Here is a 15,666-nt window from a genome sequence, read left to right on the forward strand (position 1 = left end):
AAGACACGCTTTGGTCGAACATTAGTTAGAGAAAAAGACAGACAGAGGAGGAAGCTATGGAGAGGGTGTTGGGGTGTAACTGCTAACGAAAACCACAGTTGCACCGTTGTAGTAACATTAAGTTGGGTCTTAATGCCATGATGACCAGTATCATATATATTGTACAAAGTGTGAATGGTGTGAGCATCGGCACTGAAGATATAAAGTAGGACGAGGGGGCCAGTGCATGAAGGAAGGCCGAGGTGCTTTGGTGTAGGCCAGTTTGGTAACGAGATAGCGGACGGGCAGGGTTGAAGAAATGGGCCATTGTTTCTCAACCAAAGTATTAACAAATAACATTAACAACAATAAAATCAAAAACATGAAACACAACGAAAGACCACAGCTAAAGAGTGAACACCTCACCATGTACACAAAATACATCCCTTCCCTTCTTCAGCATTTTGATTTCTCAAGTCCTTCCTTTGTTTCCTTTGGATCTTTCCATTTCTTTTGGTGCGCATTTAAAATGAAAGCCAAGTGAACTTTGGTTTCTGGTGTCAACTGTAAATCCCTAAATGTGAGGACGTTCACACCTCTGTTGGGTGTTGACAACGTTAAATAGAAGATAAAACAAAACAAGAGGAGGGACGAGGGAACGAAGGTGGCTTACGAGCCTCCCAAGTCTGTTATGTGCTACATGTTGAGCAGGCTGTGCCTCTTCTTTGGACCACATGAAGAGCTGCACTCCAGTTCAATTTGGTTCTTCTTCTTCAAGTAGCAAAAGAAAGAAAATAAATACAAAACTCCCATCTTCAGCTGTCCTTTTAAATGGAAACACACGCAGACACACACTCATCGCATCCACACTGAGGTAACCGTTGTGAAAAATATACAAAAAAATGCCCTTTCTTGTTTCATTTAAATTAAGTAGGCATCAGAAAAGGGCGTAGAGAAGTTATTAAGCAGGGCTGAGTTAAATGTCTTCTTTCTAAATTAACAAATTGCTCTGCCACGCTTTGGCAAGCTCTCTTAAGCCTTTCAACCTGCTATTATTGGTTTCTACATTTAAATAGGTAAAACCCTGAAGAATGGATACCCCTGGTTCTATAGGTCAGAGGTCACAAGACAGATATATGCATAGGGAGAGTGACTATCTACAAAGAAATGGCCACAGGAAAAAAAAAACTATAGAAAATCAATGTAACCATCCCTTCCACATATTGCTTTTGAAGACAACAAATAAAAGTAAAATAAATTAAGTATATAACAACAAAACGATCAGAAAAACCCACGGACATCTGAAATTAAAAAACAAAATAATACAAGAACAATAATGATAAAAGCATTATATTAATAACATTACAGGTAAATCCTGCGTACATGATTGTCTCTAAGTATAATAAATGCTGAAACCATTAAGTAGTCATGGGACAGTGCAGCCCTGAGTACGTGAGTCCCTGATAGGTTTAAACCCTGGAGTGGTCATGATGTCACTACTCATGACAACCAGGTAGACATATTTACAGTTGCTGCTCCTGGCAACCCAGTCCACCATGCAGTCTTGGCTCTATGTCTCTCAGGTGCAAAAGGTCACTTAAGCGTGATCCTCTGATTCCTGCTTGACGGTTATGTTGGCAGGAAGTGGGGGGATGGGACTGCTGTGCCGCATCTTGATGACCGACGTCTCGTTTGGGGACTCGTACGCACCATAACCTGCAGACCGAAGCTCAGTGGTGTTACTCTTGTGGTGGGGACGGAAGCTTGAGGACTTAATGTCAGTCTCCCTCCACAGCATCCCCAAAACCTGCTTCTCCAACATGGCTTCCATCTCCACCCCTCCCTGCAACTGCTCCAGTCGCTCAGCGTGTTCGCTGACGTCAAAGCGCTCAATCTCCTCATTGGCGCGGTGCACTTCCTCCAAGGCAATCTGGCTTGAAATGGCTGGGCTTCCAGAGCTGGAGCTTGCAGCCAAACAATAGCCCTTCAGGTGAAGTCGCAGGCTACACAGGTGGATGTAGTGGCGATGGCAGTGGGGGCATTTGTGTGGACGCTCGCGGGAGTGCAGGCGCTTGTGCAGCTTAAGGTGGACAAACTGGGTGAACTTAGCAGGACAGAGTTTGCAGTGGTAGGGCTTCTCCCCTGAGTGAAGGCGCAGGTGAGTTTTCAGGTTGCTGGTGCTGCTGAAGCGCTTGTGACAAACCTGAATGATGAGATGCAAAAAAAGAAATGATGTCAGAACCCTGTAGAAACCCACCAGTTAACAGTCATCTACGCTCATTAGCACTCCGGTAAAGCAATAAATGTGATATTTTCTCACCTGACATTCATGTGGCTTCTCCCCAGTGTGGACCAGGTAGTGTTTCTGCAGGTGAGCCAGCTGAGTGAAGCCTTTGCTACAGGTTTGACATTTGAAAGGTCTCTCCCCACTGTGGACGCGAAGATGAACCTGCGTGACAAGAAGAGAAAAAAAAATCAGCTTAGACCTAGTCCAAAACCGTCTCTACATGCTAATGACAACATTTTGATTCAAAAAGCATGCAGGACTAATAATAAGCTAAAAACACATGACTTTGACAGCCAAAACCTACCTTCAGGTTTGACAGCTGTCCGAAGGTCTTGCTGCACACGTTGCACTCGTATTTGATTTTGCCATTCTGCTTCTTCAGAGGGTAAGGCAGTGCCTTGTAGCCTGATGAGCCTGCACCACGCTTCACCTTGCTCAGGTTAATTGCCTCGTCATCGGGACAACGCTCGCTGGTGTTGCCCAGCAGGGCTGAGGTAGGCTTAGTGGGCACCTGCTCACTGGGAGGTGCTGTGCCTGCAGTCGGGGAGCCGCTGGAGGGAGCGTGGGCTGAACCATGAGAGTGAGGGTGCCTGGGATAAGTGCTGTGAGGACCTGTTGTGTCTCTCAGAGAAGTAGCAGCTGAGAAGGCACTTGTGGGCCCTGGAAGGAGGAAGTCTCTGTGGCCAGAAATGGAGGAGGGATGCACAGGGTCAGGTATTAGGAAGTGCCTCCCTGTTTCAGAAGGCAGGAGGGGCACATGATGGGGCAGGATGCTGTAGAGGGGATACGTCCTGGGAAAGATTCCTCCTACAGTTGGGATGCCACCGCCAGGGAGAGGATAGTGATGGGGCATACGATAACGTGAGTAAGGGGCCCCTGGAGGGTAGAAGGCAGAGAAGAGGGGGGCAGATGGTGGGGAATAACCAGGATAGGTTCCCAGTCCGGTGGGATAGAAAGAAGCAGGCGATGGTGCTGCACCAGAGGGGCTTCCGTGAGGGCTGCTCTCTGGGCTGCTCCTTGCTGATGGGCTAGGTGTGGCTGAGGATTGGTTGCCAGGCGAGTGAGTTGAGGGGTAAGCAAGGCGGGCAGCTTTGTGATTGAGGAAGTCCTCAGATATTTGAGGGTGGGCCCTGAGAGGTGGGTAGAGGGCACGAGGGTACAGGAGACGATCGGGGCTGTCGGCACAGCGTGGACGTGTGGGAAGCGGCCTGTTGGGCTCCCTCTTTGTGGACGAAGATGAGGTGCCACGCAGAATAGAAAGAACACTGTGTTCTTTCTTTGGTGGGGTGGGGGTCACTGCGACAGGGGACGGGCTGGATGTTTCTTGCACATGGTCTTCATTGCTCACCTGCTGCTGCTTTACCTCCAAAATAGACTGCTCTGAAGGGACAGACAGAGAAAAAAATGGTCAGGGAGGGGTTTGTCAAATCAAATGATGCCCAGTAAAAGATGGTTTTAAAAACATTTGGCATTTAAATCACAACTTCTTTATAAATCTCTGTAGTAGAGATGTGTGCAACTCTGTGTTAAGAAACACCATTAGTAACTCAGTGGGGCAATTAGCGTGACAGATTTGACGAACGAGTGTGGGGGGTGCGAGGCTGGGGCCAAAAGACGGGAAGTGAGGCGTGACAGCTCCCTTGAGGCATTCTGTGTGTGTGTCTATAAAATCAAGATAAAATCAAATGGTGGCAGACCGACAGAGAGGGCTGATGGAAGGTTTCCTGCTAAAGATATACTAAGAAAAAACTTGGCCTCCACCTGCCCTCCATAAACACACATACACACATCTACACCATGTGACAAGGTACACACACACAGAGACGCCTCCAGACAAAGGCCTCTGTCTGATTTGTTGACTCTTCCACTTTTGGACAGCACACACACACGTTTGATCAAGCTCCTGCTCTCCTCATTTTCCTGGCCACTTGCTATTGTTTCCGGGTCAGAGGTTAAATTAAAGCGCTTCCTCCTCACTCACTCGCACCTACAGTCTTCTCAGTATGATGAAAGAGTAGATTAGGAGGCGAGCTCACTCACATACACTCTAAAAGCCCCGGGATGTCAGTTCGCAGCACATCTCGGCTGTTAAATTGCCACAGATGGGCTCTTAAAATGCCGTTGTGTATTGCCTATAAGCTCATTTAGTGGGCAGTCAAGTTTTTACTACGAGGTCGCCCAGAGGGACATGCGTGTGTGTGATTGCAAGTGTGTGTTTGAGAGAGACGGAGCTTGTCAAAGTTAATCTTAAGTGCCGGTACTGGTGAAATTTGCTCAACTCCTCCTGATTCAGCCCCTCACTCACAGTTGCACACATAGTCAGTGACCCTTTTGTCAGCAGTATAGCGACAGTGTGTAAACACTGAGGTTATCAGTTAGCCTTACTCCTCCTTCTCTACCTCCTCCCTCCATCCCTCTTCTGAAAAACAAACAGGGCAGCCATCTTGGAGATATCAATCTGTCAACACGGCCCTTCTGCCAGGAAGTTCAAGTAGTCAACAGAGGGGGGTAGGAGGTGCAACTCTACCTCTCTCATTCCCTCCTCCACCTTCTTTCTAGTCTTTTTAAGTGGCAAATATATCAGCGCGATTGGCTGACACGCTCGCACACACATGAGCAGCAAGCTTGTGTGCATGTGTTTGAGGTGAAAAGGGTGGCTGTAAATATGGTGGCATGTCACGCTCCTGACTGTGTGCGTGTGTGTGTGTGGGAAGAGAGAGTGTCTTTGAACACAACGCATGTACACACACACACACACACACACACATGGATGACAGGTGCTCTCCAGCGCTAACACTTCAAGAGCGCATATGACGGCGACAAAAAGAGAAAAAGGAGAAAGTGAGGGAGTAAAACTGTGGTGCATGCTCACTCATTTTGCTCACACACTTAAACACATACATATGTCTGGTTTTGCTATGACTGCGCTAGAAAGAGCTAAAACCAGAAAGAAAAATATGATACAAACAACTGTCATCGTTGCGCTCCTCGGGAATAAAATACAGGTTGTCGCTCGGTTCGGAGCAGAAGCTCTAGTGCCTCCTTAAGGACACATGTAACATTTTACAAAGAGCAAAACGCAAAACTTTGATGAGAATCTAGTGGGCGGTATCAGAGATTTTAGTTTTTGCAGTGCAGACTAATTTCTCTAAAAATGAAACGGTTGGCTAGTGGGTAGGCTACCAAATTATTGCAAAGAGTTAGTTTATAATGGTTATCTAGTGCCTAGATTTGCATTAGCTAGCTACCCTGCCAAAACTTGGAACTTATTTAGTATTTAAGCGGTTCATTTCGGGCGCATCTACTTGCATTAGTAGCGAACAAAATGGGTCCAAATCCTCAAGCAGCAAATTGGTGAAAAATAACAATCTTTTACAACAGTCGATGCCAGTAAAGCAACGTTAAATAGACTAAAATCACTAATAAACTTCGATGACTTAATGGTATCACATTCAGTGCGCAGCATGACTATTAAAATTCAGCAAAGCAGCTTCCTCCTCTTTTACCTTTTGCCCTTTTAACTGAGTTTCAGTTTAACGTTACTTAGTCAGAAAGATTGTGGTTTTTCTTCTTCGTTTTACTCAGCCAAAGACATTATTTCTGACAACGTTTGTAAAGCTTAACTGTAGTGGGCAACACCAACAGTCAAATGGTTTACTCATTTTAGGAATGAAAGATCAGTAGAAGTAAAAAAGAAAGAAAAAAGAATTAGGGCTAGAAACTTGTGTGGTAGCTCCAGGACAAAAATGGAGTCAAATGAAACAACTGTTTCTGCTGCAGGTAAGAATCGGTATTCAAGTCACTGGTAGGTCAACAAAGCCTGTGGGGCTTAACTGACAGGGGAACCTAATTAAAGGCAACACTTCTACTGTATACACGCTGAGTTGCGGGGAGGGGAGGCAGGCAGAGGGATCGTGGGTACCTCCTGCCTCTGTGCCCCAGGTCATGCGCATTTTTCCCTGGGCAGTGGAGTCACTCTGGCTGGGTGTGCTAGTTCCTCTGCCAGCTTAACACTACTATTAGCCTGCAGTCACACCTGGAAACCACTCAGCTCCCACTCTCTGCCTTTGTTTTCCTCTTAGCTCGGTCTCCCTTTGATCAGCTCAACTACAGTGTATGAGCGTAGTTAGTCGGCCGTGTTTAAAGGTTGAGATTAAGCTTTATTATTGGTTAGACTGATCAGTTAAATACCGTTAGCATGAAATAAAGCATAAATATTTGAGAACTCTTTTTAATACTTGTTAATGTGCATTTTGCATATACTCTTATGAGAGCAAGTTTTTCCCGTCAAAAGGTCACCGAAAATACGCAGTCAAGCAAACACGCTCTCTGACTCTTCTGCAGAGGTTGAGCGAGGTTTTGTGCGTGCACGTGTGTGCGAGCTTTTATGTTAAAAGCGGGTCTTTAAGCGTGTAAGACTGTGGCATTAGGGGCCGTATCCCCTGTCTGTGTAATTACACTGTCACTAGCACACACACACAAGCAAAAATACAACGATGATACTGACAGAGATGAAAGGTTGTTGGTCTTGTACTTTTGAGTGTGTGTGTGTGTGTGTGTGAGAGGGAGATAATGACAGGCTAATGTTGAGAGAGGAAGGAGACACAGCTATATTCAAAAACACTGCTAGGGTTTAAGAGCGGCGACAGGACACAGTCAAGACAAACACACCTACACTGACTATTGATTTCATGTTTTCTATGTGCGGTGGTCAGTGCATCAGGCGAGTAATAATGCATGCTGCTCTTTCACAGCAAGTGAATGCTGTAGTAAGTTTTAACCACACGAGATGTCAGATAACAAATTATGATTAACTTCAGAAAGAAAAATTAATGATTAATGTTCCAGTGAATGTCACTACTTCTACTCATCAACTTTGTGGTTTCAAAAAATGTCAAATCACAGGAACTTACTAAGTTTCTGCATCATCAGCTCCCCAGACGGTGGGTAGTGCAGGCGTCGGGCAAAGTCGTGGCAGTACCAGACAAGCAGCTCGGCACCAGCTGGGACAGGCTTCACAGTATAGAAGTAAATCTCCATGCCATTCTGACACGCCGCCAGGTTCTGCTCTGCTGCCGAGTGGGCCGGGTTCACATACCGCATCCAGTTGGAGCGAGTCTCATCCAGGCCATCGACAAAGTGATGAAACTCTTCGTCCACATAAATCTGAAAAGAGAGAGCAAGAAAAAAATAATAGTGAGTTAATTTACCTGAATGTAAGATTACACTGAAGTTAATTTAACAGAAAAAAGGGAGAATAATATAAATCCCTTGTCCTTTGTTCCTTTTTTATGCTTATTCAGGCCTTATGAGAAGAAACAAAGCAGTAACATGCAAAAAACTTATTTCATTCTTATTTCACCCCCTCCTTCACTTACATCTTAACTGAAGGAGGGGGCATTGTAATTACATCTTAATTACAATGCTAGCAATTTGATGAATAAACAGGTCCGTTAATTTAAGTAGCTAACAAAGCAAATATCTAAATAAGTAACAATATCGCTTAATTAAAATAGTGAACTAGCAAAATTAGGAGAAGAAGTTAAACAACCGGCTAAAATCCTGGTAAAGAAGCAATTCATGGATAAAAAACAACAACTAAACAAGTAAAAACAGCTGCATGTTTGTCAGAATACTTGATTGAAGTAATAAAGCAAAATAATTTACTTATCATGTAGCAAAGAAGTAGCTGCCACCAAGCAGACACCACTGGTTATAAACTGCATCACATACATACATCTTAAATCTTTTCTTGTGTCTTTCTTAATGGTTTCATTCCTTACCATTTCCCTCTCTTCACTTTCATCTCTTTGAGCCAGAAGAACAGACAGAGACAGACAGAGAGTGGTGAGGAGGAGGAGATCCTCTTTTATATTGAAAAGGGAAAGGAAAGACCAACTCATTTTCTGCCTCTCCTCCCCCTTTCTCTCTCTGTCTCTCTCGTTCTCTGTCTTAATAACTTTTTTTCTTGGCTTGGCGTGTGTGTGTGTGAGAAAGTGAGATATGAGCATGAATGGAACTGTGGTTAGGTTCACATACTACACACACACACACACACACACACACACACACACACACACACACACATACACCACACACTGTGTAGGCGGTGGTCAGGTAGATGGTTTTTGAGTATGTGAAGTCGCACTGTCAGTTACTGGTAGTGATGGAGCGTCTTCTGGCGAACAGTGTGTGTCAGTGTGTGTGGACTTACAGGAACGGCAGCGTGACATGCTATTTGTATACGCTGACATCACATCCTCATCTCCGTTCCTTGAACAGACTCACACACACCCACACTCACACACACACACACACACACAGAAAACAGCAAACCCAATTTCCTGTTCGGTGACTGACTTTAGATGTGCGTGACGTCACAGGAAGGGGTCTCTCCGGCTTCTGAGGAAGTATGTGTTTCTGCTGTTGTGTGTATCTTTGATGTTTGTGCTCACCCTCCAAAAGTATTTGCGGTTGGCGTCTTTGGGGACGCTGTCAGCCGTGTAGATCTCGCCCACCAGGGGACCGAAGCGAGTTCCTTTGGGGATGTACTCCCTGCTGCACACGCCAGCCACCTGCACGATGACACGCACATATAGACAGGTTAGGAAAAAACACGGCAAGGCCAAACAGGATGTTTGAAGTGGATTGCGTGATGATGATGAAGTCTGAAATGTTTGAAGAGCACGTTCAGGTGTGTGGAATATGTGTTTTCATAATATCTGCACAGCCATCTGTGGTACATATCATTAAGTCTCATTAAGTCTTATTTGAAATACAGACTCAGACACACAGCGTCAACCAGCTGTCAACAGAGACAATGATTAATGAACCAGCTCCACACTTGAGTTCATCTGGAGCGTCTGTGTTGGTGTGTGACTGCAAATGGCTGAAGACAAACTAAAATCTCTTTCTTCGAGTCGCTCCCTCTGTCTCTCTCCTTACACCTCTACTGCTTGCCACATCAAACCAAAACCACCGCCACTTCACATGCTTCAAGAGGAAACATTCAGATACTTGGGTAAAAAAAACCCAACAACCGTGTTTCTCCTTTTTTCTCACTCTGTCATCTGATTCAATCAAAGAGCAAGAGGCGAGAAGAAGAAAAGGAAGAAGAAGAAAAGCAAGGGATTATGTGGTGACTAGACGTTTGGCTCCAGCCATGGATGGTAGAGAAACGCACTCACACACATTTTCTTCATGCTTAACCCACACAAACAGAAGTCTTTCCCAAACCCCCTTATTCCCTGATGACATGGGAAATCCCCATTTTCCCTTTTTCTCTCAATAGGACCAGACATGAAAATGTGTTAGCATGTGATTTTAAAAAAAAACAACTTATTAACAGGCTTTTACAAAGCTCTCTCTCTCACTTTGAACATAATGTAGCTTTCTTTCTGGAAACTGCCATCCTCAGCCTTACCTTTTTTTCCTCTCTTAAATATTATCTGATAGAATATCAGCTTGTAAAGTTCTCTTCAGCTTCCCACTGCTAATCAATGCTGCTGAAAAAAATCAATGACATCACGCAGCTTTACTGGGAACCTCACAAGTGCCAAAACTGACATTTTCTGAGCGACAGTCATGCATCTTTAAAATACCTTGAAACACAGCATAGAAGTGCTGTGGCTTTTCTACTTTAAAATATTCTATCTGTGACAATCTCTAAAGTGGAAACAAGCTTTTTTAAAAATTGTTTATTTGTGCTCTTAGTCACTTGGATATCTGATTGTTTTCTGGAACATTATTAAATGCTTTTTAACCCTTTGCAGCTGCAAACCACTCTTATCACTCTAACAGTCATGGTGGTTCTGTGCACTCTCCCTGTTATCAAGTTTCATCCATTGCCAGTTGACATTTTGACTTTGCCACCCCCAGTTAGATCAGTGAAAAAAAATCTATTACTTTAAGCTTATCTATAATCATGTAGTGGGCGATTGGTTAGTAAAGAAATATTTACAGTACAGGAAATCGTCAAATGCTTCATATGAAGCTCAAATCACACTCTGACACTTTCTCATTCAGCAGTTTTAAGACGAGCAGACGGAAACAGTCTGATGCACTGTGTTGGATGAGAGGCTCGATGGTGCCCCCTGCCTGCATGGTTCGGTATTTCAAGTAGTATTATGACTTTGAAACAATTGCGATCAAGGCGCCATAATTTTTCTCAGATGACACAATCCTTTTCATGGATAGATATGAGCTGATAAAACAGCACTGTAAGTCAAATCTGTTTCTGATGTTTCACACACCCACGCACACATAAATGCCTCTGTGTGTGTGTGTGTGTGTGAGAAGTTTTATGAGACCTGACCCCTTTTTTATTACATGACCCATGTCTGACTCACAGTTGTGTGTATGTACAGATGCCTTTCTCTGCCTCAATGTGTATGAAATATTCTGGCTGGAGAGAAAGTCTGTCTGTCTGCCAGCATGTGCCCGTGTGTGTGTGTTCATGAGTGTGAGAGAGAGTCTGACCTCCTTGCTGCCAGCCAGGTGTTTGAAGGCCAAGTTACGGGGCAGCGAAGCCTCGGCTCTGGTCGTCGACATCATCATGGCATCACCGTCTGGGCCCGCCTCACATGCCGTGTCTTTGACAATATACGTGCACTTCTCTTCAAACTCTGCCTCTGTCCACTGTGTCATGTCTGCTTCCTCCATGTCGACGTCGTTATCTGTCATCGTGCGTGCTCCACCTGAGCCTGTGCTGGTGGCAGAGGAAGCCATCTTGGCTCCGTGGCGTGCGTCGTCCTGCTCCATGGTGTGCGCCCCCTCACTGGTCAACATGGCCGAGCTATGAGAGGTCGCCTGGACAGGAATGCAAGAGCAAAAAAGGTTATTTCTGATCACTTTTATCTAAATATTTCCACTAATGAAAGCTCATCAAGTCATAAATAGTTGAAATTAAGAAAGACATTGCAAAAATAGAACAAAAAAAAGAAAGAAGTAGGAGAAAGAAAGCCGAGTAGACGGAAGAAAGGAAAAGGAAACTAGATCAATCGAGACAGACAGTAAAAAAGCAACAGAAAGGAAGAAGGGACAGCAAGAGGCAAATAAGAAAAAGTTAAAAAAGAGAAAGTAGAAACTGGGAGTGGTGGGAAAAACTACCACAAGAGAAGGAGATATGGGAGGAAATGATAAGAGGAAAGAAAGAAAAGGATTTGGAATGATGTAAGAAAGAAGAGATCAGGAAAGACAAAGAGGAGAGGAAGAGATGTGATTATTATGTGTGGTGATTCAGTGAGAAAGGAGGGGGTCTGACTAATGCTACAGTCACACACACACAGACATACGCACATATAGACACACTTACACACACGCGTAAATGAACATGCACACTAAGGGAAAGACAGGAAGCTGTTTGTCTTGTCAACTATTTAGACTAAATGTTAACTAATTTGGGAAACAATTAGGGGGAAGAAATGACAAAATTCCAGTCTTCATTTTGTCATGACTCTAGTAAAGACCAGCTCATTTGAATAATAATAACGATCTAATAATCTAAATGCATACCATTTTCCAAATAAAACTCCTAATCCAGCATTGTAATAATTCATTCCTTTGACTACAGTCCCAATCATTTTAATCAGCTGAAATGGCCCTTCTGGTCTTGCTGGTGTTTGTATTACAAAGCTTTTTTGTTATCAGAATTGAGTGATGTCTTCAAGTGAAACTGAACATGACTCAGGCTGATATAGGAGCGTAGGATACCTCAGGGGACAACGATCAAGCGCGGTAACGAAAAGCAACTGATGAGGAACTGAGCTTGTGTTCTCACACATAGTGATGAAATATGATTATGAAAATCCCAAACCATATGAAGAACTGTGTGTAGTTTTTACAAGCTGCGCTGTCGATGAGATTTTCCCTTTTACAAAAGATCAAGCGTAAACTAAGTTCTATGCTTGAGCCTCAAAAAATCGACCCGTTTTTTAAATGAACAATATAACAAAAAGTTATTAACGGTCTGAGCAAACTTTCCAAGTGACCTCTTTGTCTCTAACTTTCTTTCTTTTCCTGAAGCAAAGAAAGTTTTCCTGTTTTGTTTGCGGTCGTTTTCTCCCATGCTTTTTTTTTAAAAAGACAATGACACTGCAACTTGGAGCTTAACTAGCTTACACATGTAAGAAATTTGGACTTTGCTGGATAATGTGATGAATCTACTCAGATTATGTGACGCTAACATCTTCCGTATTTCCTCCCTCTTCATTCCCCCCTCCTCCGTGTCTCTCCCTGGGGTTGAAGACAGAGGAAGGAAATGCTGTCTGTGTCTGAATGAAGCTAAAATTGGAAGCAGAGTGGCACTGCAGCGGAACCGGCAAATCATCCCGACTCCCAGCTTGTGTGTGTGTATGTATGTTAGTAATGGACGGGGGAGTGATGAGGAAGGGAGCGTCAAAACTTTTCCATTTGGGGGGCCACAGCAGCGCAAACAAAACTTCAAACATGATCCCACCCAAGACAATCCCACACACACATACAGGGACAGGCAGATATCCACAAAGGGACAAACATGCTGCTTGTCCCACTCAGAGCAGCAGAAAGCAGCAGATCTTCAGTGAGCACACTCAGGTCTGCAAACGCTTCTGAAGCCACAAAAAAATATATTTCCCTCACATTCAACAACTTTGTGCTTAAACAGTCAGCACACTAAAGTGACACATGAAAATAAACTCTATAATCACCCTTAGTTACTGAAAATGTAGACTTATATTTTCAAATTTCAACACTTTTATAGAAGACAACACTTTTGAGCACTTGCAACCAATGCAACTGACTTTCCTGTTCCAGACTTGCATTCAAAAAGTAGTTTCTAAACCCAGAATCTTAAAGAGTCTGTATGTTGACTGTAACAGTCTGACTTGCCAGGCTGTAACAAAGCAAATCACCCAAAACACATTTAAGTACCTTAAAACCACAAAATCTAATTTTTGACTAGCAAAACAATAAAAACTCCAGTGAGAAAGATTTTTCCCAATCAGCGGCTGGATTTTTTTTTTTTTTTTACTACAAAGGATACGCCAAGCGAACAACATGTTCTGCCCGATATGTTATTAAAATGAAGAGCACTTAAAAGTGATCAGTTATGAAAATACAATATTTGATCTCTCTTGAATCTACTTTGCATAACAGCTGCAACATTGAAAACTAATAGTGAAACCAAGAACCAAGAAACAATTCACTGTTTGCACATGTAGAGCAACTGAAAAATATGTAAAAGGCGAATCTGCATACAGGCAGATTCGCTGATTTCACATTAAAATGACATTAAATAACAACATTAAATTCTAAAAACCTGAAAAAACTGACATGAGGAATCAAGACTGTTTTGTTCTGAAATTCACGTGGGGAAAAAACACTACAGTTATAACAAAAATCACATGTTTCTATGAACAAACAATGATGGATTCGTAAAAATATGTAGAAAATATGTCAAATATGTGAAAATAACTGAGCTGCTAAACAAACATTGTAATACCTCAGTTTTTCAAACTAGTAAAAGCATCTGCAGCAGCAGCTAATCATTTTAAGAAAAATCTTATTAGAAAAATGAAGTCACGTTGGCTGCAACCTCAAATTTCTAATTAAAAATCGTCCTAATGTTCAGAAAACAAGGCTGAAAATGAGATTAAAATAAGCTTAAAAGTATATTAAACTGGATTAAAAAACACACACAAAAAAACTCTTAAAGTTTTATTTCTACTCTAAATTCTGAAATTTTTATTTAGTTTCTCTAAAACTAAAAGAAGAAAAAAAAAATCAAAAAATACAAAAGCAAAAAATCAATCTTTGTTCTTCTGTATCTTTTAGTAAAAATGTAAAAAAAAATTAAGCATACGAACAAATGCTCCACACTTACTGTATAACTCTGGTCCCATCCACACATAGGGACGTCCGGTCAGATCCTTTCTCCCTGTATGTCTGTGAAGATAGCGTGTGTGTGTGGGACAGGTGCAGTAGTTCTCCGCTCCTTCTGTCCTTCCAGCTCCGGGTGCTGATATCCACACTAATGCGAGTGTGTGTACTCTGAAGTGAGTGTATGTGCAAGACAGAAGTCTATAGCTCCTCCTCTTGGCTCCACCCCCTCATTCTCTCCTTCCTAACACACACACCAACTTTTCTTTGGAAGGAAGCAGCATGTGCTTTCACCTGAGGCCATAAGCTATACACACACAGAGACGCCGACATACACACAACACTGAAAACACAGCCTTTTGTCCCCCTGCCTGTTTTGTTTTTTGCAGTGATTATGATTATGTGTGAATATAAGTGTGTGTTTTTTGTGTTTAGGAGTGTCTTTCTCTGTGAGTGTGTCCATTCAAAGCATTTAAGGAGTAAACAACAACAACATATGTGTGCGTGAGAGTGTGTGCATGCGTGTGTGTGCATGTATTGGGGGAGGAAACTTTGAGTCACTGTCACAGGACATCCCTCTCTTCCTCAGCTAAACACACACAGTAACACACGCGCGCACACACACACACACACACACACACACACACACACACACTTTGCGTATACCTCTAGGGGGCAGGACTGGTTTGCTCTTGCTGCTCTTGCAAAAGAACTTAAAAGTACTCTCTCTCTCTCTCTCTTTTATTGTTTCTCACCCTTTCTCTGTCGCTCTGCATCTTCCCCTTCAAATAACTTGCTCTCTGTCTCTGTCTTTCTCCATATGCTTCTCCCACTGTCTTTCTTTCTTTTACGTTTTACAATGACTTCATTTCTGTTTTAATAGAAAATTAATTTTGCCTTATTGGCTCACATGCGATTGCACATGTCTGACAGGAAAGAAGAAGAAAGGGCAAAAAGAACAAACTCAAGCAATTACAACTGGTTTATTTTAAGGACAATACGCTGTATCCACTGTATCCTAAATGTAAGGAACTCTTCTTTATCTCCTTAGGGCCACCATCACTGGTCAAAGTAATTCTGGAGGAGATTTGAATGTAAAGACATTAAGGCAAATAAACTAAAGTTAGGGTATGTCACTGGTAACTAAGACACTGAAAGACAACACTGTAGTTACATTTAAAACTCATGGTAATATCTATAAACAGATATCAGCATATGAATATGTATAATTAATCTGCAACTGACAAACACCAACTTTACCACTGGAAGTGGTTTGGTGTTCATTGTTTAGCTCAAGTAACCTTTTACACTTTAGCAGGCTCTGGTTGCATGCAGGTAGATATTTCTTTTGAAGAACAAAGTGTACTAACTGTAACAACTATTGCCTTACAGCCACTTAACTTTTTAATACATCTACATTCCTAAACAACGAGTAGATGACAGAACAGGAAATCTTATCTCTTCTGGCTTCACTGAAAGAATATCGGTCTTTGCTTCCGGACGTTAAGTCATCAGACAATAGCTGACAGACTGGATCTACAGCG

At 42.8% G+C, this 15,666-nt stretch overlaps 2 protein-coding genes across 5 annotated transcripts in view; one reads left to right on the forward strand and one right to left on the reverse strand.

The window, feature by feature from the left end:
• Positions 1–15,666, forward strand: part of atg5 (ATG5 autophagy related 5 homolog (S. cerevisiae)) — a 445,274-nt gene that overhangs the window by 69,305 nt on the left and 360,303 nt on the right. The window lies entirely within an intron of this gene.
• prdm1a (PR domain containing 1a, with ZNF domain) lies at positions 176–14,947 on the reverse strand. Its single transcript, XM_085177882.1, has 7 exons — positions 14,127–14,947; positions 10,745–11,074; positions 8,722–8,841; positions 7,180–7,432; positions 2,571–3,646; positions 2,300–2,428; positions 176–2,182 (listed from the first exon to the last, which is right to left on the reverse strand). The coding sequence occupies exons 1-7, from the start codon at positions 14,151–14,153 to the stop codon at positions 1,577–1,579; spliced, it is 2,541 nt and encodes an 846-aa protein (XP_085034008.1). The 5' UTR covers positions 14,154–14,947; the 3' UTR covers positions 176–1,576.

The sequence above is a fragment of the Neolamprologus multifasciatus genome, chromosome 11 (genome assembly GCF_963576455.1).
Source record: "Neolamprologus multifasciatus chromosome 11, fNeoMul1.2, whole genome shotgun sequence".
Taxonomy (NCBI): domain Eukaryota; kingdom Metazoa; phylum Chordata; class Actinopteri; order Cichliformes; family Cichlidae; genus Neolamprologus; species Neolamprologus multifasciatus.

What these genes read in the sequence shown, in the direction of transcription:
- prdm1a (XM_085177882.1), bottom strand. Translation starts at nt 14,153, where the DNA reads ATGTGTGGATGGGACCAGAGTTATACA. An exon ending in ACCGCAAATACTTTTGGAGG is followed by an intron (nt 7,433 to 8,721) that starts GTGAGCACAAAC and finishes CTCTCTTTTCAG; the next exon opens with ATTTATGTGGACGAAGAGTT. An exon ending in AGAAGCCACATGAATGTCAG is followed by an intron (nt 2,183 to 2,299) that starts GTGAGAAAATAT and finishes CTCATCATTCAG; the next exon opens with GTTTGTCACAAGCGCTTCAG.